The sequence below is a fragment of the Electrophorus electricus genome, chromosome 3, assembly GCF_041902795.1.
Source record: "Electrophorus electricus isolate QZ-2024a chromosome 3, ASM4190279v1, whole genome shotgun sequence".
Classification (NCBI taxonomy): Eukaryota; Metazoa; Chordata; class Actinopteri; order Gymnotiformes; family Gymnotidae; genus Electrophorus; species Electrophorus electricus.
Window position 1 is genome coordinate 33,569,349 of NC_137499.1, and position 22,642 is coordinate 33,591,990.

The following is a 22,642-nucleotide window of genomic DNA, read 5'->3' on the forward strand; positions in this document are numbered from 1 at the left end:
ATCTGAGATACAATTACCATCCTGCAGCTGATAACACCTCTAATCCGATTAACACTCCTGACATGCAGATGTTCAAATGACACCTCTATCGGTGTCTTGCCATTACACATTAAATTTCCACTCTGGTCTCCTCATCATAATACCCATCCAAATTCTGGTCTAGCCCCATATCCTCTGTTGTCATAGCGTGTTTTGGGCTGTTTCCTGGTTAAGATCCCCCCCTACACTACCACCACTGATCAGGTACAAGTGTAAAAATGTCAGCTGTCTCACATCATACGTGCAGATGGATTTTGCTTTCACGCAACACCATTAATTAAATGAAAGTACATGGTCAATAGATGGGCAGCTCAAAAACCTGTGACAGGCCAATAAGAAAACTTCCAAGAGCAGAGGAATGGAATGCAACGTGTGCACTGGCACCTCCACCTGAACACAGTAATGGCGCAGCAGATGCTCAAAGTCATACATACACTCACATATTTGTATCCCTTGAAAACAAATATTTCTAATAGATTGCTAATAAATTGCTATTTTCTTTACTTTTCTAACCTTTTTTCTTTAATACTGCTTTTTGTGATCTCCTTTTTTTTTCTTCTACACCTTTAATTAATCATCTCCCACACACATGTACTTCTTTCCATTCCCTACATTCCTCTCTGCTACTCTTTCCTTTTTTCTAATCTCTCCTCTCTGCTCCCTTTTTTTCCCCCCTTGGCTCTCCTCTTTCATCAGCGGACTTTCTTTCTTCCCTCTCTCTCTACCTCTCTTCTCTCCGTCCTCTTCTCCTCTGCCTCCACTCTTCTCTGTCCCCTCCTCTCCTCAGTTCTCCGTCAGCTGCGCTTGTGACTGAGAGGAGTAGGGAGAGGGAGGGAGAGGAGGGGAGGGTCAGTATAAAAACCTCGATCTGAGAAACCGCCTGTGCAAACAGACCCAGTCTCTCCTCCCCTTCTCTACATCTGCCGCTCTCACTCTTTCTCTCTTTCACTTGCACTCACACTCTCACTCAGTCGTCTCCCTCTTCCACCTTTCTCTCTCTCTCTCTCTCTTTCTCTCTCTCTGTCTCTCCCTTACTCTTTCTCTCGCACTCTCTCATTTGGCTCACTTCAGCAACCATCACTCTTCTGCTCTTCGCTCCAGAATCTGCAACCCTCTCTACCAGATACTGGGATTGACTTTTTTTTTTGAAGGGGGGAAGGGTGTGTGCGCCTGCTTTTGTGGGTGTGTATGTGTGTGAATGTGTATGTGAGCACAGAAGCTGCTATTTGTGCAAACATAGAGAGAACACATGTGTGTGTGGGAGGGGATGTAGGAGGCGTGCAAGACTTTCCCCGCCAGTCCAGCGTAGCCAACGGGCCAGCCAGCCAGGAGTGAGCCGAACCCAGCGACAGCGAACAGCACAGCCTGTGTGTGTACATGCGACTTCCTCTGTCCCTCACACACTCTTCAACGTGCGTCTCAGGATCCTAGCAGTTTCCCTTCAAACACCCTCTCCCCCACCCCCCCGCCCCCCTACACACACGCACCCCTCTTGCTCTCTCTCGGCGGTTGACTTCCCACACTCCTGCAGTCACCATTTCGGCGCCCGGCAGACCCACGCTGGCCGCCCAGCCGCTCCCGCGCCTCAGCCTGGGCAGGAGGACCCTGGTGGCAGCCGCCGTGGGGGTCATGCTGGTCCTGGTGCTGGTGGTGCTCATCCCCGTGCTGGTCAGCTCCGTGGGCGCGGATGGCAGCCACTACGAGATGCTGGGCACATGCCGCATGGTGTGTGACCCCTACCTGAGCAAGGGCACAGCGGCGGGCACCGCAGCGGGCACCGCCAGCACGAGCTCCTCTGCGCAGGCCGAGGCCGAGGTGCTGGCCGACCGTGGTGACGTGCCCCCACCCTCCACGCTCGTCCAGGGGCCGCAAGGGAAGCCAGGACGACCGGGTAAACCCGGACCTCCAGGCCCGCCGGGCGAGCCGGGTCCTCCGGGTCCGATGGGGCCCCCGGGAGACCGAGGGGACCGGGGCCGTGGTGGCAGCCCTGGGCTGGGTGGCAACGGAGCCGTGAGCACTGTCACATACAATACGCATCCACGTGTGGCCTTCTACGCTGGCTTGAAGAACCCACACGAGGGCTACGAGATCCTCAAGTTTGACGACGTGGTGACAAACCTGGGCAACAATTACGATGGCACCTCGGGCAAGTTCGTGTGCAGCGTGCCGGGCACCTACTTCTTCATCTACCATGTCCTGATGAGGGGTGGCGATGGTACCAGCATGTGGGCAGACCTGTGCAAGAATGGACAGGTGAGAGTGATGTCTCTTCACTGTGGCTTCTGGGATCTCCAGTTGAGGTGTGTTCGGGGGGCAGGGTCTTGGTCTTGTTTTATTTTAAGTGCATTTGGGTCCTTGGGTTAGTGTTCTTGGGCTAGTCCCGGTGCTGTAGTTATTAGAAGCTTATTAGCTACTTTGCTTCTGAGGTTCTTACTCTCTCTCAAGCCCTACTATTACTATCCCATGCCTATTTTCTCTTGAATCCATGGGACCATTTATTTTGCTCCGCATACATTTGCCTCGCGGGATATATCTGACCTGTTGTTGTCTGAGGGTGACTTTGCTGTCATTTGTGACTTAATGATCTACTACTGCGCGCGGGGCAGTTCGGCAATTACTTCGATTGCTCATAATCGCGCCACAGCGGTGTTTTATCTTCCTCTTTCTCTCTATTTTTTTTTGTTTGTTTGTTTCTCGCGAAACTGGTGGGAGACGCGGAAGCATCTGCTGCGAGTTGCGCCTACTTCCCAGGAGCGCACGGTTGAAGTTTACACAGCTGGGGTGGTACACCCACGCGCCCAGAGAGAGGAGACACTGCTAATGTGAAGCGGGAATCGCGTCCTGCCCCTCGGCACTTAATGCGTGCTGACATTGCGCTCGCGTCTCCCGGAACAGAAGGACAGAGTCGATTTTCTGTCCTACATGTTCTTTCTCAAATGAAAAATTCTCAGCAATAGGCAGTCAAAATGTTACTGCTTTAAAGTTAGAATAGGTTTTGTTTTTTGTTTGTTTGTTTGTTTGTTTCTTGTGGCGAGACATTACACTTCGCAAATCTATTGTTTTACTCAAACCTGAGTTGTACATCACGTTATGACCTACATACGTTTTACATACAGAATGGCAAGTGAGAAAAGTGGTTCATTGGAAAACATCTGGCTTTGATAATTTAATAAACCACGTCGTCACACGTAGGACATTTTTCAACAAAACTTATCTTATTATCTTGTTATCTTATTTTCTCCTCTCTGATCGTTTCTCTGTCTGCCTTACTGAATTGGCGTGAGCTATAATAACACGGTCTGACATAAAGGGGAGATTCGAAGAAGATCGTAACTTTACGGGTGTGACGTTTATTCAGGCAATGCGGCACTACTTTCTGCCAAAAGTGCGAGTGCTAAACAACATATTTACGTAAATTACAATGTTTGTCTATTCTTAAAGCAGCTCCTACTTAATGTAATCTCTCTCTCTCTCTCTCTCTCTCTCTCTCTCTCTCTCTCTCTCTCTCTCTCTCTCTCTCTCTCTCTCTCTCTCTGACCATTTGAAAAGCTTTTCTTTTTTATGCGCTGTACAATGATACGCTAATCAAAACACTCCGTAAACAAGTGTGATCTATTTTTGGGCATACTTGGTAGATGCATCACGTTTGGTGGCGCTCGGGATATGCTCAGTCATGGCGCTCCAGGCGATCTCTCAGGTGGGCGCCCAGGCAAAAAGCGCCCGTGAGCTCTATTTGCGTTACGGGACATGCAAAAACCACGGCGCACAAGCAGTTTAATTATATTCTTAGGGAACATAATCCAACAGCGAATGAACACGAACAATCAATAAATAGGGAATGCAATATTTTAAAAAGGCATCCAATTTACCATATAAATAGCCCAAAGCAATGAGTAATTAAGCCCCCTAATCTCCCAGATCACACTGTGATTATTTTATTTGCAGTTACTATTACTTTGTCCGAGGTGTTTAGTGGTTTGAGATCGGCTACACAGAGAAAATGAAAAAGTTTGTCATTCATGGGAGTCAGGTGTTAAGCGCATGAACGCTGAATCACACAGAGAATTAAGTTATGCTTATTAATAACATGCATTAGGCGATTTATTATTTGTATGTATGTATTATTGTATAAATTATTATTATTAACGACAACTACAGCAACAATAACAACAACAATATAACACACGAACAACAGCTGCAACAGCAATTAGAATAATACTAATACATAATGTGCTTTTTCATTTCACAAAAATATTCTCTAAATTGGATTAGATAAATTAAGAAATTGCCTATTCTTAATTTGTGCAAAATTGTGGAAACAAAAAGGGGTATGCATTCTGATATTGTAAACTAGAGACGATCGTTTCGCTAAACAGTAACGCTAGCTAGCTAAAGAGTTTTAGAAACGCCTTGTAGTTGCCTGCAGGAATCAATGCGTAAATGTTCTTGTAGGATTTCAGTGCTGCGATACAGTATTTAGATTGTATTTAGGTCGATTGTTCCACCAAATGCGTTTAGATATCGTCAAGTCCTTATTAACGCTTTTGGCAAAGTTATTTCTATCAGTATAGGAACAGCATCGGTCATCAAGCTACTAATTTCTTACGCAGAATTTTTAAAAATGAAAGCAAGAGATAGGCCCACAATGTTTTTATGACTGCTGCTTTGTTGTGACGCGGAAGGGAGCGCACCTGAAACTGAAAAAGCGAGAAGGAACGTCAAGTCTTTACATTAGCCGCGGCCCAGAGGTCAGCGCTCTCCATCAAACTCTTACACTCCGCGGCAGGACGCAGCGTTGCCGCGGCAACTGCATCTTAGGAGAGACGGGCGATGTTTCAGTTAGATAAATACAATTACAGAAGGGTTACCCGCCTGCCGCCACGAGGATGTCTATCCGTACGCTCTCAGAAGAAATTGTCTAACTTCCACAAAGAAAAGACTGGCAGATATTAAAGCGCGTGGACGCAGAGAGATGCGTGTGGAGGAAAAGAAGTATTAAGCAGATTAAAAGAGGCGTAACCTCTTTGGGTTGAGAGATCACTCATTACACATCACACCGTCGTTTCATATTAGTCATCAAAGGTCGAGTTGAATCGAGAAAGATATTTATCTGTAAAGACATGTATCCTACTCAAAATATTTTTTGTAGGTGCGCAGTTAGGCCAAAATCGCATGCAGACCCAGGTCTTAAGTATTATGAAAAATTCTGAATACGTCTACTCACTTTGAACACTCCATGCTTTCGGTCGTGTTGGGTTCGTAAACCAGGTTTTGACAAATACTTTAGGAGATTTAACAAATATGCCTTAAATAGTTGCTTAAGAGGCATTACAGTCTACTCATCTTCTGACAAGGTTAACCTATTTTTCCCTCTGTGGTAAACCTCATAAAATAATAATATTTCACTGACTTCATGCTTCAGGCTTTATATTTCTTACTCCATGCATAAATGTGAAAGTACTGCATGGTGCCATGGAATTTGCAATACGTGCCCAGATCTGTAAACAGTACACACAACAAAAAATAGAATAGAGGGGGGTAGCTGCCGAGTAGAAACTGAGCACACAGTATGAGCACACAGTATGAGCACACAGTATGCGGGGCTGCGCCGTTACATTCAAACGCAGGAATATTAGTTGAAATAGGACTGTAACAGAGGTTCCAAATACTATTGCAGGTATTCATTCACTGCATAAACCAATTTTAGTAACACATTCTATAAATCCAGTATCTGTACTGTCACTTGTAATGTCTGTAAGATAATCATGATGTATTAATTGTAAATATATATATATATATATATATATATATATATATATATATATATATATATATATATATATATATATATATATATATAATTAAATAATGTGAATACCATAATATTTTTTTTTAACAAAATGCCATAATGCACCATAAATCATATTTACCTGTTCATAACATTATTCATGGCACCAATGTCATTAGGTTTAACAAATGTTAATTTACGTGGTGCTTCATAAGTGCATTGTAGGCCCACAAGAGTGGCTGATAATATTACTCGAGGGTTTGTTTACATTTGAGGATCATTCTTTTGTCTCTTAACTGCCTGTACCACCTAAGAATTTATTTAAATGTTAAGAAAAATACAAGAATAACAAGCAGGTAAAGAATGACAAACAGGTCAAATATTGCATTATAATGCATTGAGTATGTACTATAAAGCCTTGTGTTTTAACAAAACATTCGTGTACTGTTAAGGAGGCTGAGGCTCATGTGAAGGATTATAAGATATTATAAATACATTTAAAGCCTTTATAGATTTACTGGGACAGTTGTTTTGTAGGGAGTATTATTCATTTTTTAATCCTTTGCTGAAAAAAATGGCAGCTGAGTTATATTTCCACACTTTACAGCCAGTTAATCAAGAACTAAGCAATTTGTGCTCAGGTGTCATTAAAAATCACATGGGCTGGGTGATAGCAATAGTAGCCCTTGGACGCCTATGCAATAGCACGTGACCAATGATCTTTAATCTGGCATATGACACTTCAAATTAAAATGCAGGTTGCCCAATAATTACAGATTCAACATTTGCATACTGATCAGATACTCAGTAGCAGCATCCATCCAGTCTAGAGTGCAAGAAAGGATGTAAAATGCACTTAGCTCATGTGTACACTTGAGTATACATGTATGTGTTTTATACATTTTCAAAATGTCCTGACTATTTAAGAAAACCTGAGAAAACCAAATATAAATAAATACTTCTGCCATGGCAAAAGTCACTTTCTGAGGCTTTTTGCCATGGCAAGTTATATATTTTTTTAACAAAAGCACAATATTCCATTTTATATTTATATTTTCTATTTATTATTTAGCTACTAAGTCAGATTTAGGGTTTATTACAAAATGTGACTTGTGACATTATCAAACTCTGATTTAGTGATTTAGTGTCTTGATAATCTATAAAAACAAAAGTGTATCTGCCTCTTTGGATCTTTGTGGCTTTGGTTCTTTTGTATGTATATGTTGTGTGTGTTTGCATCATTATGGCGCCTAGCCCGACTGAGGAAGATGAGGCTCAGAGGAAGGCCTCGGAGAACGACTCGTCTCTGCATTTACAGCAGGCGTAAAGCAGGAGGCATGGAAGCCGAGGGGAAACATATGTTGCAGTAAAATAGCGTCTGGCACCAGAGCCGCTCACTGCTCCCACGAGAGCCGTCTCGTAGACACTTAAACAGAAGCTCCGCCCCCCCTTCCCTGGGGAGCAGACTAATCTTTATAAAGTGGTTACCACCTCACTAATTAAACAACCTGTTCACATCAGAGGAGCGAGAGAGAGAAGAGTGAGTGTGTGCTCTCAGTGAGCATGTGCGTATGAAAAGGTATAGGTACAGGTGTGGTGTTGGTGGTGATTGTACATGTACCTGTGTTCATTCTTCAACCCACTGCTGACTACACAGCCAGAAATACACACACACATGCACCCACACACAAACACATACTATTTGTGTACTTGTGTATGTGTAATTTTTGAGCAGACAGTTGGAATATGTGCTGTTTGTGTTTCATTAGGGAAACACACATGTGTGAATTTAATAGCTTTAAGATGTGGTTTTGAAGGTCTTGTCTCTAGATTACATCCCTCCCCAAACCATAATGAGTTTGTTTCCATTAGTCTTCTTAGTCTCTTTCACACACACACACACACACACACACACACACACACACACACACACACACACACACACACACACACACACACACACACACAGGCTCGCAGATGCACACATCCAGCAGGCAGTACTATTAATCTTTTTTCCAATCCACCTTATTGTCTTTCCAGGCTGACTGCACTGCTTTCACCCCTCCTCCCATTGTCTTCTGTCTCCTTTCCATGCCAAATATTCTTCAAAATCACCTCTTCCTCAGCCAGATCTGTCAGGTAGCCTCCTGCCCTCCATCAGTTTTTTTTTTAAACCCCCAATGAACAGTCGAGGTTATGGCAGTGAAACACCAACTCCATTTCCAAGCAGTAGGGGTGGGAGAGAGAAGAGCTGGGACAGAGAAGGAAAGGGAGAGACAATAAGCGAAGACATTTGTCCTGTTCCAGGAATCTGGTTTAATAGTAATTAAAAGCTCTGAACTGGTTCCAGGCCCTGTCGGCACCCATCCTGCTGCACTGATCCAGAGTCCGTCTCTGGAGGCTCTCTGCTCCACTCCCACAGACTCTCCAGGGGATATGCTGCTCACTTGCTGTGGTCTTCCTCGTTTTGCTCCAGGAACAGACCAAGCTACCAGGGTGACAGCTAACAAAGGATCCAGTACAGTCGCCGGCCCTTTCCTGACCCCCACCACCACCACCATATCCTGTCTCTCTCTCATTCTCTTTCTGTGAGGACTTGTGGACCTTAAATAGGCACAAGAATGACATTGAACATGACTGCTTGTGTTGGTTTGTTCCCCCGGGGGCAGATGTTCCAAGCTGATGCCCACCTCTCTCTGTCACACTCTTATGCTCCTGTCAGGGATCTGTGAGCTTTTTGACTGATGTTTTAAAGAATCAGAGAATTAGAATGATGTTTGAGAATTAGACTTGGTACTCAGGGGTATTTGATGCTGTGTATGGGTGTTTGACTGTGTGACTGTGTATGTGTGAACGTGTGGTTGTGTATTTCTATATATAAAGAAGGAAGTCAGAAGGGCTTATGTACTTGGTTGGCAACGTACAATTACTTTTCCTCATGGGTTGTGTTCCTGTTATGACACACTGCGTGTATTCCGAGTTTGTTGGTAATTTATACACACTAGACAGAAAACACAAAGCCATCTGGAAGACGCTGAACACATGTCTGAGAGTCGTGTTTTAATTAAGCAACATCATATTCACTTATTAGAATCACACCAATTATTCCAGTATAAGCAGATACAATATGAGCACCAGCACAGTCACCCAAGAGCTCGGAGGGCTTCTGGGGTATCAATGCATGTGTCTATCCTGACACATTGGGTTAGTCCAAGACAAGAACATAGAAAATAAAAAGTTGACAGGGCTTGTTACTTTGGTCTTCAAATATATTTGGGGTGTAAGTAAATAATTGATAACAAATAACTCAAAACTGCAACTTATCTTTACCATGAGATTACTTAAAGTATATATCCTTAGTATTTTTCTCTCTCATTCCCTTTCTTTTTTCTAATCAGTTGTTAAGACACCAGGGCAGGACCTTCTCTGGTGATCTCACTGGACATTGCATTTGCCACTCAACAGAGTGGAACATTGGAAATGATCTAATTGGGTAATGTCGGGTTATTAGCGGCTGCTTAATGGCAGGTGCATCAGCGTTGCGTGCATCAGTGCTGCCAGCATGTACAGTGATGAGGCACATGGCTTGTTCATGGCTGAGGATCCTAACTCCTGAAGCTCCTGCTCACCTCAGCACCAGGGCCAACTATGTGTGTATGTTCTGGGAAAGGTTGTTTGTGTGTTTGTGTGTGTGTGTGTGTGTGTGTGTGTAGTGGCAGCAGCGGTGTATGCACAGCATGGGCACTCAAATAGGCTCACTCTTTTGCTTGTTTCAGCTGGCACACTGACTCATAAGAAACTTCTCTCTGTATGATGACCACAAATAAACACACACCCTTTTACATGTTGTTCTTATGATTGACACATACCCAATAACATTTTTTGCAGACATTCCCCCAGCTTACACATGCACACACACAGACACACACACACACACACACACACACACACACACACACACACACACACACACTCTCTCTTTCTCTCTCTCACTCTCTCTCTAACTCTCTCTCTAACACACACACACACACACACACACACACACACACACACACACACACACACACACACACACACACACACATTCAAAATAGGATTATATCTTGGCTTTTGGCTATGTTGGTCTCTAAAGTTGTTGATGCTTCAATGATGCTTCACAATGACTCATTTCCCAGTAATCAGCTTTGAAACTTCACTTTATTCAAATACAGACACACACATGAAAACCTACAAAAACACACACATACATTTAAGCAGAGCCAGGAGCAGGCCATTATTCTGTATGAGTGTGTGCTTGTCTGTGTGTGTGTGTGTGTGTCTGTATGTCTGTGTGTTTCTGTGTGCCTATTTAACACCTCATTCACCTTTGGAAATAAACAAGAGCTTCTATATGATAAGAGCCCTCTGCCTAGCAATACATGATGAATAGGGCAATTCATGAAAAATGTATGCTGCAGCAAAATCCCTTTGCACTCTCTCTCTCCACCATCCCTTGTTCCCTCTACTCATCTTTCTCCCTCTACCCCTTCTTTCCCCCAAAGACCGAAATTACTACTCTCCCCTCATTAAGGGGCTGAGAGGAAGGGAGACCACTCCATCAATCCGAGACTCCTTATAAGAAAGGCGTAACGCGTGGTTATGTGTGTGCAGCCTCGACCCTCTAAGGGCTCGGCCGTTGTTCTACGGGACCCTCACACAGTTAGCCTTCACGAAGATTCATATGCACAGAGACCGGAAGCAATGTGGTAAACTGCAGAGCTGTCTGGTGAGAAACTTCATGAGAATTTATGGGACCAACAAGGATCCAATTAGAGCTACGTTCTTAAAGGCACGGTGTGTTTTCCAGGCTTATGGCCTAGATCACTGAATCTTGAAATCTCCATGTACCTGCTGTGTGACAGACTTGTTTAGATTTGTGTTATGTGGCCCAGTGATCAAGGCAAAGGTTAAAGGAATATCTCACTGATATCTCAATGATTTGCAGGAATTAGGAGGCCCTAATATGGTAGCCCCTAATACCATAAAGATATTTGCATAATCGATGGCCAATCATATCCATTTAACATTGCAGCAGATATTTGGTACTGATCTGGTCTAATCTTTTAAAGACAAGCTGAAATCAAAATTTTTTTTTTTACCTTTTACTTTTTTATTTGTGTCACATTGCTTATGTTATTGCGCATGATTCATCTTTCAGGTCTTGTTTTTCCATCCAAATGCAATGACTTTTGCCGACCTCTAAAATGTCACTCAGGTTGAGTGGGTGGGGAAAAATAATATCGACCAATATAATTTTCACATTATCAAATCAAATCCCAAAGATAAACGGAATCCCGCTACTTGCTAAATATTCTCTTTCACTCAGTTACATTAGGGAAGGAAACTATCATGATATTCACTTCTCACTGCCTGTTAGGATTTGAAGCACAGTCTGGTAGCAGGTAGGCAGCAGGAACCTTTACAGCCTTTCTTGGACAGGAACACAAATGTCACTAACAGGGAAGATTCTGCTACAGCCCGAGCACATTTTCAAACCCTCTCTAATCCATACCTCCTTTATCAATCATTCCAAACCCTCCTGATCTCGCTCACCAAACACATCTAATCATTGTTTAAGCATTAAATTAGTGCTCTTTCAGTCCTCTGGAGCAGCTGGCAAGAGTGATTCTTCATGTATTTCTTCACAAGGAAGCGACAGATGGCAGGGAAAGGGACTGCTGCACCTTTCCAGAACACATCAGTACCGCAGCCAGGTGTGCTTCTGTAACGGATCATGCCGGTGGGTTGTAAGGCAGAGTGGCCCTGTAGCCTACCCGCCTCAGTGGCCGGACTCAAGGAAAACACGCCTCTCTCTCCAGTGGGTATGAGGATCTAGCTCATGTCTCAGCTGTCCAGCGAAATGCTGGTGGGATTTTGAGCTCAATTTCTCTTGTGTGAGTGCACCCTCTTTAAGTGGTGAGTGGAGGGTCACTCTAACTATTGCTTAGGGATGTGACTCACGGTTTTCCCTTCAGGTGTAATTAGGGTCAGACGCACACTCACCAGACACTTTATTAGAAACACCTTCCTTGCACCTACACTCAATGGCCACTTTATTAGCTCTGCCCACCTTATTGGTGCATTTTACGGGTGTAATATCACAGACGGTGTAGACCATCTGTTGCAAGGCACAGTTCCTCAGTCATCCTCCTACGTGTTCATCACTGAATACTGTTTCCATCTCTCTCTCTCTCTCTCTCTCTAGAATGGCTGTGGCATAGTGGTGATATGGTATTAGTAGTGATATGAGAGTGGCATGGAGGTAGATTCGTAGAGACCTTGTAGTGGTATGCTGTGGGCGTGACAATGTAGCTACTCCTCTCTTTCATTTTAGATTCCGGACAAGTGAAGAACACAGTACAACAAGTATTTAAAAAATCATTACTAAACTTTATTACAAAGAATCCGTTCTCTGAATTAAGGAGCAGTTAAGTCTTGAGAGGAAAAGCTAACTTTTTAATTGCTTGTGTTAATCATAATTACCCAAATTGTTTTGCAGAGGGGGAACCTTCTCACTGTGTCTGATTGGTTGCTAGAATTCTCTCTTGCTCACAGTTTCTCCCCATTGGCTGCCAGCTGGTTGACTGGATGATGTAGCTACGGCAGATGGGACTCACATATTTAGTCAGACTAACCTCGGTGATGTCTATGCTTTCCTCCCTTGTCAACATTGAACATATTGCTCATAGATCTGTATTGTGAGTTTGGTATGAGCTGGAACTATTAGTAAGTTTCACTGGCTCTTTCTTGTGTCTTGGAATATGTTTACCTCATCTCTCCCTCTCATGAGGGTGTTCCGGCACCCCAAAGTCACTTGCCGGTGCCCAAGGCCACTTGTACACACACATATACAGAGTTCAGTTCAGTGTTCCCTCTCAAGTCACATTATGAAACATAGAAATAGATTGTTGTATATATATTTAATACAAAAGTAGAAAAACATATATGCTGATTATTAATCCACAGTACTGACAATGTAATGGTATGGTAGTGTCAGGGCTCGATTTGAGGAGAGATGAAAATTCCCCTTTTAAAATGATCACTCCACTTTACATCCTTTTTTGATCTATTTTATCATGTAACATCTCTATTACTGATATATGTACAAATAAGTTCTGCAAATCAGAAGATCTATTATTATCTCCCCCCAAACTCCACCCCCTCAAGTGAAACTGACCATCCCCCCCTGGATTTTGTTTTACAAATCAACCACGGGGTAGTGGTGCGGTAGTGGCATGGTAGTGACACTGTAGTGATATGGTAATGACAGTTTAGTGATATGGTAGTCACAATGTAGTGGTGTTGTATAGTAATGTGGCAGTGGTAGGAGTGACACAGCATTGCTGAAGTGACAGTAACACTGTAACACTGTTAAGAGAGGTCTGACTGATAGGTTCAGTCGTGAAACAAAAATTTCAACCAGTTTTAGCTTTGTGATCAGACAATGAAGGACAATTAAGTCAATGTGTGCGTGAATGACGAATCAAACTGTACACTTACAAAGTGTTTCTAATACATTAAACCTTCCAATAAATTTGGCTCTGAGTGTACTATAGTTGAGCTATGCAGACTGACATATATTCCCAGGTGTGGAGTGGGGAGAAAACAGGTAGCTCTGCCTGGACTTTGATATATTGTTAAAGAGCTTGATATATTGCTAAAGGGTAAAAGGTTTGTGTCACTATAGAGACTTGCTCTTGGCAAATCATAATGTTTAAATGACAATATTGCTATTCACATACACTGCTGTAGGCTACTATGGAAATTTGACAGGTTTTGTCTATGAACATGTATAACACAATGGCCATAGGTCAGTCAGATTGCCATATTGGGAGTTAATCATTTGTGTTGCATCTGTCACACTCAGACAGAGAGTTGCTACAAACTTTGCAGAGCAGAGCAGCCTGCTGCCCTGTGCCTGGCTAGTGCTCTTTCTCCCTCTCTCTCTCTCTTTCTCTCTCCCTACCTCACTCTCCCTCCCTCATTCTCTCTCTCTCTCTCTCTCCTTCCTTTTCTCATCTTGTTCTCTCCCTCTAATTCACTCTCTGGTTTTCTTTCTTTCCCTCTCTCACTCCCCCTCTCTCTCCCCATCTCTCTCTCTGTCTCTCCTCCTTCTCTCTCACTCATAAAAAGCTTCCGCTTTCCTCTTCCTGGAACTTGCATCCACCTGCTGTGGTTCACATACTGCTGCTTCTAGATATGTGTTAGTTCAGAAGCTCCACGGTAAACTATGCCAGTCATCCAAACAGCCAAATTGCTATTTCTCAGTGTTCCATTTTTACATCAGTAGTACTCATTTTTGAGGACAACTATTTTATTAACATTTTTAAAGTGGATGTTAAAAACAATAAAAAATAAAAAGGAATCACAAATTATATATATATATATATATATATATATATATATATATATATATATATATATATATATATATATATATATATATATATATATATATATATATATATAATGGAATAATGGAATTTAATCATGCTTTTCCCTGGATTCCTAATCATTTGCTCCCTGTAGCTGTTCTTTCATGAGCTCCATGAGCTCTTGGGTGGCAGCTGAATGATCACACCAACAGGATCAGGAGCAGAATTCCTACTGAGAGTGCAGCAGCCAGAGCTGGAGAACTGTCCTGAACATCATCATCAAGAAAAGGGCTGGAGCACGTTAGGATTATACAAGTTACAATTATAAAGATGAAGAGTGGAGAGCAAGATAAAAGTTCCAGAGGTATAGTCATGGAAAGATGGGACAATTTTGTAAGTCTAACTTTGCCTGACCAGACTGACCACTCACACTGATTGTACTGCACTCAATTGTAGTAGACCACAGTCTTGCTGGGAAGATGCACAGGATTTTAGTTTTTCATGCTAGTTATTCTGCCCTTGTGTTCATGATGAGATTGAGAATAAAAACCCAGCCAAAATACAGTTCAAGTTTGTGCTGCCTGTGTCATGAAGACTCAGCTCAGAGTGTATTAGACTACAGGGGGTACAGTCCAATGAATCATTCCCCTTTATATTCCCCCAGTATCACTCGAATGACTGTAGTGGCTTATTATAATCTTGGGAATCTTTAATTCTCCTAGAGTGATTTCACAAATGAGATCAGTCACATTGCAATGTATATTGTAGTTTCAAATAAGTCACTCTCTCAATGAACCATGATTATGCTCTGTTAAGCCCATACGAACTGAGGTTTCCACAGCCACTCAATTGCTTTTTAATTACCCTTGTAATGATATCCAAACCTAGCAGTCAACGGAAGTTCCTGTTCCCTGAAGACCAATATTAAAAAGTGTGTGTGTGGGGGGGGACACGATTAAACCTGGTTTCATCAAAATCCTCTCCAACAAATCCCACACACTCCCCAGGGTGCGTAGCGCTAACCTTCTAATAAGGCTCCTGCAGTGACTGTGTGTGCTACGGGTGGATTATTTGACATTAATATGCACTGGACGCTCTTCACCATGGATTCAGAATAGCATCCTTTGTTTGCACATCGATATTAGACTCACCAGATTTAATCACGTAGGTAAACAATGAAAAGGCAAGAGAAAGGATAAAGAATGAAGAGACAGACGGAATGACAGGGGAGAGGGAGGGAAGTATTGAGGTGGAGAGAGAGACACAGAATATCAGATAAAGATAAGGTTGCTGTGTGAGTTCTTTGCCAGCAGTAGTCGCTTTATTGCACAAGCAAACCCATGAAAGCAAGGTATATATTGACAATACAGAGTTTCCAAGTTACTTTATGGAGGTAGAAGTGCATAGATCAGCCTCTTTAGTTGTTTCATTGTTCCATTGTATCATTTTGATTTACTATGCTTCTTTGTCTGTCTCTTGACAATTTATAGTATTGGCATGGTTAATAGTGTGGAGGCACACTGAACGTACAGACCACTATGACATTTACAAAAATCAATGGGGAGGTTTAAAAAACCAAACTTTTCAGGTGACATTGACAGCCTTAAAAACAACTAAATTCCTCTTTAACTCTTTTTTTTTTTTTCATTAGGTTGACTAACCAAGCACCCTCATGCTCCATCTGCAGATGTGTTGAATTTGCCAACTATTGTGCTAGTAAAATATTTTCCATTATGGACAACACTGCAAATAATGATCACCAGCCATGGTCCAGGAGATAAGAAGACAAGAGGCAAGAAACATTCTTGTCATGATTCTCATCAATTAATCACAAAACCCTCTAATATGTTTTCACTTCTCAGTATTACTAGATTCCTTCTTAATCCTCTAGCCACTAAACAAGTCTCCTCTCGGGTGACAACCTGGGCAGTGTCAGTCACTTCAGCAAAAAATGGATCCAGAAATTTTTTAAACAGCTTTAAAGTTTCAGAATCAGGCCACTTCTCTTGGCCTTTAAAATGACTTTTATCAAGAAGCAGACAATCTATATGGTTCTTTAAAATCTTTAAAAGTTCCATTTTGATATACTTGACAAAAAGATACTACTTAATTCCTATAAACTTGGGAGGCCTGTATTTTAAATCAGTTCCAAACATGCCTGATGGTCATGAATATTATGTTGCACTTGGAACCCATACATCCAAGCATTTTGCTTCATTTTGGGTAGTTCCTCAAGTTCCTTAAGACCAGAACTATTTAATCTATACATGCCCCTGCTAGCCAGGATAATTAATAAATAAATTTCCTTCCACTTGTAAGAAAATTATTATGCAGCAGTATATGAGCATAAGTACAGATACTCAAAGGACTATCATCTCTTGGTTTGATTGTCTAGAGGACATCAAATCCTGGATGTGTCACAATATTCTGCAAATACAAACTTCCTTGTCATTAGGAATGGTGAATTTAGAAACCCACTTTGAGTGCTTATTTCTAAGGGCACATCTGTCAAGATCCGGACTGTTACTTTTTATGGTGAACTTAACATTAAGAGCCATATAAGTAAGTAAAAGAAACGTTTGTGTCAGTTTGCCTGTACTTCAGAGATGCTCTTTTTTTCTGGCATATTAATAACTTAATCTCTGGTTTACAGAGTACAAAATGCTGTGGAAAGAATGTTAATATGCACAGGAATATGGAAGCATATTTCACTTGCCACCAAACAGCTGAACTAACTACCTCTGTCTTTCAGTATTGACTTTATGATACTCTTAATGACCTTCAAATACTATAGTATCACTGCATGTACCTCAGTGAATTGACTGTTAGGTTGGTTGCTGCAAGAGCTCTTAAATCTTCAGACAGTAACTTGCTCATAGTAACATAGTGACTCAACAGTAACAGTACCCACTACTTGACTAACATGAAATGACTTTTACACTTTCCTTTTTTTTAATTATTATTATTATCTTAATTTATTTAATTTCAAATAAAACTGATGATGATGATGATGATGGTTATTATTAGTAGTAGTAGTAGTAGTGGTAAATAATGATTAGTTTAAATAAACAACATAACAGGGTATAGCATTAATAATTAAAAAACAATATAGGCAACACAAGTATCAAAACATGTAGCACTTAATTATTTATACTTCATTACTTAATTTATGGATTCCTCCCCAGTGATGGTCTTTACCATCACGCAAATGTGTAGGGCCCCAGAGATCTGGCCAGAAACGGCAAGTCCGCCCTTACTGCTCCCATGCTCTTTACTGTATTGTGATGCCCCATGGCGATCCATGTGGCTTTTGTTTACATTTTGTTTTCTGTTACACGTGCTCTATGTTTTGGTTAAATGCCATGCCCTACTCAGGTGGTGTGTATCTTGCCTCATTTACCACATCACCTATGTGCTATTGCGTTGTTCCTTTTATAAGCCATTTTGTGTTTGTATGAATTTGTCGGTCAGCGAAGTTATGATGGCTCTGTTTCGCTTCGTTATGTTACCTCCATTAAACTCTTCAGTATAGGACTTGCAATTGCTTCCTTACTGTTTTCCTGCACGATCTGTGCCTGTGACATTTATAGATCACAGAAATTCATCACTTTCCTATTGGGTACAAACAGACAGCAAGGGCAGGGAAATGTCCCAAGAGCTCTGCAAATTTCACCAGATCATGTCTTATCCCAACTTTACCATGGGTCATGACAGTGCCTTTGGAAAAATACCAGCCATAATAATACTGTGCTGCTGGCTTCCTCTCGTTGACTCCCTACAGGTCACACATGCGATGACGTCCTAACCGTAGGAAACCAGGTTCTGTTACAACGAAATTCTTAACAGTGGCTTGATTTATTTCTTTTTGTAGTTGACTTTTAATTCATTGTCAGTGAAGTGTGACTTTCATGTGAACATAATGATAATAGCGGGTGTAGAATTCACAGCTGCTGTAGATATCAAATATACATTGTTTTGCAATGTTTTTATAGGAGACACCTGTTAGCAAGAATTATCTACAAGTAGAAAAAAATCTTACACTGTAACATAAGAACAATTTGGAAAGCATACAAGCACTTTAATGATTAAATGATCACAAATGTTTTCCAAAGTAAAATATATTTTATTTTAAAAAAGAGCTGTCTTTAAAGCTTTAGTCTTTTCATAGGACACTGATATTGTAAAACATATTTCTTGACTATTTTGATCTGTAACTCTAAAGGGTGGCTTGAGTACTCCCATTATAGTTGTACAACTCTAATCCCACACACTAGCTGATCAGGAAAATAGGGGCATGTGGCTATCAGAGCTGGGTGTATTACACTGGGCTTAGTACTGATCTATGCCCATGAAGCTGTGAACGCATTGGCTCTCAATGAGTCCGATCAACCAGAGAAGCAGCGTGTGTGTTTCACAAATATCAGTCTCTGTGCACACCTGAATCCTTAGAAAAGCAATGTGCCTTAGTCAATAGCAGGTGACAAGACATTCAAGCTCTTGTCCTGAAGGGGTCAGAGGCCAGAAGTTTGATTTTCCTGCTCAAACCCAACTGATTCAACTTTGCAGTTACTTGCCAAGTTTAGTGGATGTTGTGATGCAAGCAAGTTATTCGAATGGATGCTGGCCATGCAGGGCCAGAGCTGGGCAGACCTACCACAGGCTGACGCAGAGAGACTGTGTTGGACATGTACTAGCAGATGGTCTGTCTGTCCATCCGCAACTCACATCTCTCCCTCCCCTGCCAACTGCTCCTCTCACCATACAGCATTACCATCTAGCATAACTCCCATCCTCAATGCAATGATGAACTGAGAGGAAGCAAAGGACAGACAGACATACACAGAGAGAGAGCAAGTGCAAAAGAGAGAAAGAGAGATGCAGAGAGACACTGACTGAAGAATGCATAGAAAAATGGATGTATGGATGGATGGATCTTTTTTATTAAATTAGACTAGAAATAGGATCTTAGCTAGCATGCCGTTATGTCATAAATGGAATTTTATTATCCATAAAAATGTGTTATATAGAAAAAGCCATGGTATAAAACCTTGAATGTGGGTTAGAAAACTCACATCGTTTGATTCAGTTAAATAGGTAGTTTCTAAAAATCAAATCAGTAAAGATCGTAATGCCCATCACTAAGCTGCAGTGTTTTATTTGATTGTGGTCTATAGAGATGGAACGACGGAACATTCCAGACTGGTCCAAATTGTTCTTGATCATTCTGGGTTTGCTGCAGATCCTGGAGAATGAGGGGAGGTATTCAACAATGTCACTTGCATGGGGCTGCACCCTTATGTGGATGCATTTAGTAAACAACGCATCCGATCAATACCCAACGATTCTGGCAATTGCTGCTTCAGCACAAAATGGATTGGGAAAGGAGTGGAATTATTTGATTTTAAACAATTGACAGCTTCACCACCCTTCCTCTCCATCTTTGTTCTCTCTCTCTTTCTCTCATTCTTTTCTCACTATCTTTTCCCCCTCTCTCTCTTCTCAAAGTGCCCACTTGTCTTCGTTTATTGTGTGGTTTGCTTGTGTTCCTTAAAACATCTGACTTCATTATATGTATAGAGATGTTTTTCATCACTCTTACTGTGCTTGTGCTTTCAGTGTAGAACTTACATAAAATCTAAAGCTAAAACGTTTGTGTTGAAACTGAATGCTAAATCTGCCATCACTTTGTTAAATGGAGTTTGTACAGGAGTCTTGAGCACAGTCCTCCCAGACTGACAGCAGCTGCCTGATGCTCTTCCATCAGTGCCCATTCCCCTCTCCCCAATTCTACATCCATGTGTCCCACCCTAGACACCGTACACACACAGCTTCAACTTCCATATGGCCATGACCTCTGGGGAAACCCCCTCTGCCAGGGTGAACTGGCAGCCTATGTAGACACATGAAGGCACACACACACACACACACACACACACACACACACACACACACACACACATTCTCAAAAAGCCATCATGCCAGTGAGCCAGGTGGCAAGATGAGCTTCACTAATTAATCTAGCCATTTACCCAAGCGGTGCAAATATGCATGTAGGTGCGTGATTGTGCATGTAAAACATACCCCTCTTTCTTATAACATTCCAGCCCTTTGTCTGCTCTGAACAATACTGGCATTTCTAATTACCTTTCTCACCTTTCTCATAGCATCTACCAAAAGCTGCAGTCAGATATCAGGCATTTCTTTTACATAAGAGTATGCGTGACAGTGCGTGACAGTGCATGCACATGCATGCGCACACACGCATGCACACATACACACACATACACACACACACACACACTCACATATATGTATGCATGGGCAGTGCGCAGTATTTGTTTCACACCTCAGCCCACACACCTCACCCTGGAGTCTGGAAGAACTTTTCAGACACAGCTCTTAATTAGATTACTAACAGGGGTCATAAAGATCTAGGACTCACACACACTCTCTCACACACACACACACACACACGCATACACACATTTCCATTTATCCAAAGTTGTCAGAACATTTTTGTAAAAGAGAGAATATGATTGAAATGGCATACTGAATCCAGATCGTAGGCTCTTGGTGAGTTACAGGCAGATGCATAAAACTTCCTCCAAAGTGCATGAAATTTTACCTCCGAATTAGAGAGGACGCAAGCAGCCAGTCAGTGTCTACCTAGACGCAACCCAGCTTAATCTTTCATTCGCCAAACAGATTACAGAAATCCGTGGCAATTTCCCAATGCTAAAATGTAATTCTCAAACAAATCCGGGCTTATTAAACCTGATCATGCCTAACTCCTCTGCTCCTCTCCCTGCTCCACTTAACACAGACTGTAATCTCCTGTCTCTCCACTTAACACAGATTTTTATCTCATAGCTCTTCTCTTATATGTGGGTGTGTGGGTGGGTAGGTGTCCTGGATTCATGCCATTTGGGAGACAAATTCTATCCCCTGGGAACTGAAAAACTCCATCTGAAGCGGTGGGCATTTTGGTTACGAATGAGCTTTTTATAATTGCTGAATGCCCTGAGTGGACAGGGCTGCATTGTGAGACATCAGTGAAAACGATTGACCTGGACCTCAGCTGTGTCTCTGTGCCCTCAGAACATCATGGCCGTGCACCTTTCTAGTTATTAGTATAATATTTTACCATGACCTTCTTTTCTCGGCTTCCCTTCATTTTCTTTTCCTCCCTCCTCCTTCCCTCCTCCCTCTGGCTGTTTCTCTTGCCCTTTCTGTCTCTCTTTCTCTGTCTCTCTCTGTTTCTCTCTCTTGCCCTCTCTGTCTCTTAGGTAAGAGCAAGTGCCATAGCCCAGGATGCTGATCAGAACTACGACTATGCCTCCAACAGTGTGATTCTGCACCTGGACGCTGGAGACGAGGTCTACATCAAACTGGACGGGGGCAAGGCCCACGGGGGCAACAACAACAAATACAGCACCTTCTCTGGCTTCATCCTCTATGCCGACTGAACCGCAGAGTACCAGGGAGAGAGGGGAGAGGTGAGAGGGAGAGAGGGGAGAGGTGAGAGGGGAGAGGTGAGAGGGAGAGAGGGAGAGAGGGAGAGAGCAAAAGACCAGAAGAAATGAAGAAAAAAAGGAGCTTTTACCATTTGAGGGGTTTTGTTTCACTCCATCACTTCAACCATCATTTTGTTTTTGTTTTTTTTTCTCTCATTTTTTCTTGTTACAGTACAGCGACCATGGCACACCTGACAAACAGTCTCTCAGTGGACAGAGGTGGTTTTGCCCTCTGTGAATCACATTATTGACAAAAAGGAAGGAAAATGTTCTTATTTTTTGTTCTGAGACTGATGGAGGGATATTGGCAGAGAACCTTTGTCTCCTTGTGTGCTTGTCCCTAGCGTATCTCACTTGCCATCTACAAATATGAAAAAAAAAAATATATATATATATATATATTTGAAGCCTTGCATTATTGACAAAGAGATCATTTGAGATTGAGTTTAGCCTAGAAATACTATATTTCAGATAACTGAAAAATGCTTGTGCCCATGAAAATTTGTGCCATCTTTTGCTCTTTTTCTTTTTGTTCTTTATTTCCTATTGGTGAGGAAGAGCAGCTCCTCCTGCTTTATGGACACGCTCACTGCATTGCTCTTCTGCTGGGTGTTGTGGGCTGCGTGTATGAGAGTAGCAGCTGTGAGTCGTGGGAGGACGTTGCCCATGAAGGGCATTTGAGAACACAGAGGACGCTGTCATGCCTTGACTGGTGCCATCCTTCTACTCTCCCTCTTTTCCTCTCCTCTCTTTCCCTCCTCTCTCCTCTTTCTCTCTCCCCTCTCCTCTCTCTCTTTCCTCACCTGTCTGTTAGCGCTCTGCCCACTTCTCCTCTCCTTTCTGCTCCCTCCTACCCTCCTACCCTATTCCTACCATCCTTGCATAAA

At 42.2% G+C, this 22,642-nt stretch overlaps 1 protein-coding gene across 3 annotated transcripts in view; it reads left to right on the plus strand.

Annotated features, from left to right (window-relative positions):
• Positions 1 to 944: 944 nt before the first annotated feature.
• c1ql1l2 (complement component 1, q subcomponent-like 1-like 2) overlaps positions 945 to 22,642 on the plus strand; it is a 22,741-nt gene continuing 1,043 nt past the window's right edge. For all 3 annotated transcript variants that reach the window (XR_014122798.1, XR_014122797.1, XM_081711217.1), the window contains exons 1-2: positions 945 to 2,292; positions 21,528 to 22,642. The exon at positions 21,528 to 22,642 is cut by the window's right edge. Coding sequence is in view for 1 of the 3 variants with exons in the window: in XM_081711217.1 (XP_081567343.1) it covers positions 1,669 to 2,292; positions 21,528 to 21,707 (804 nt within the window). In the remaining 2 variants the exon portion in view is untranslated. The remainder of the gene's footprint in view (positions 2,293 to 21,527) is intronic.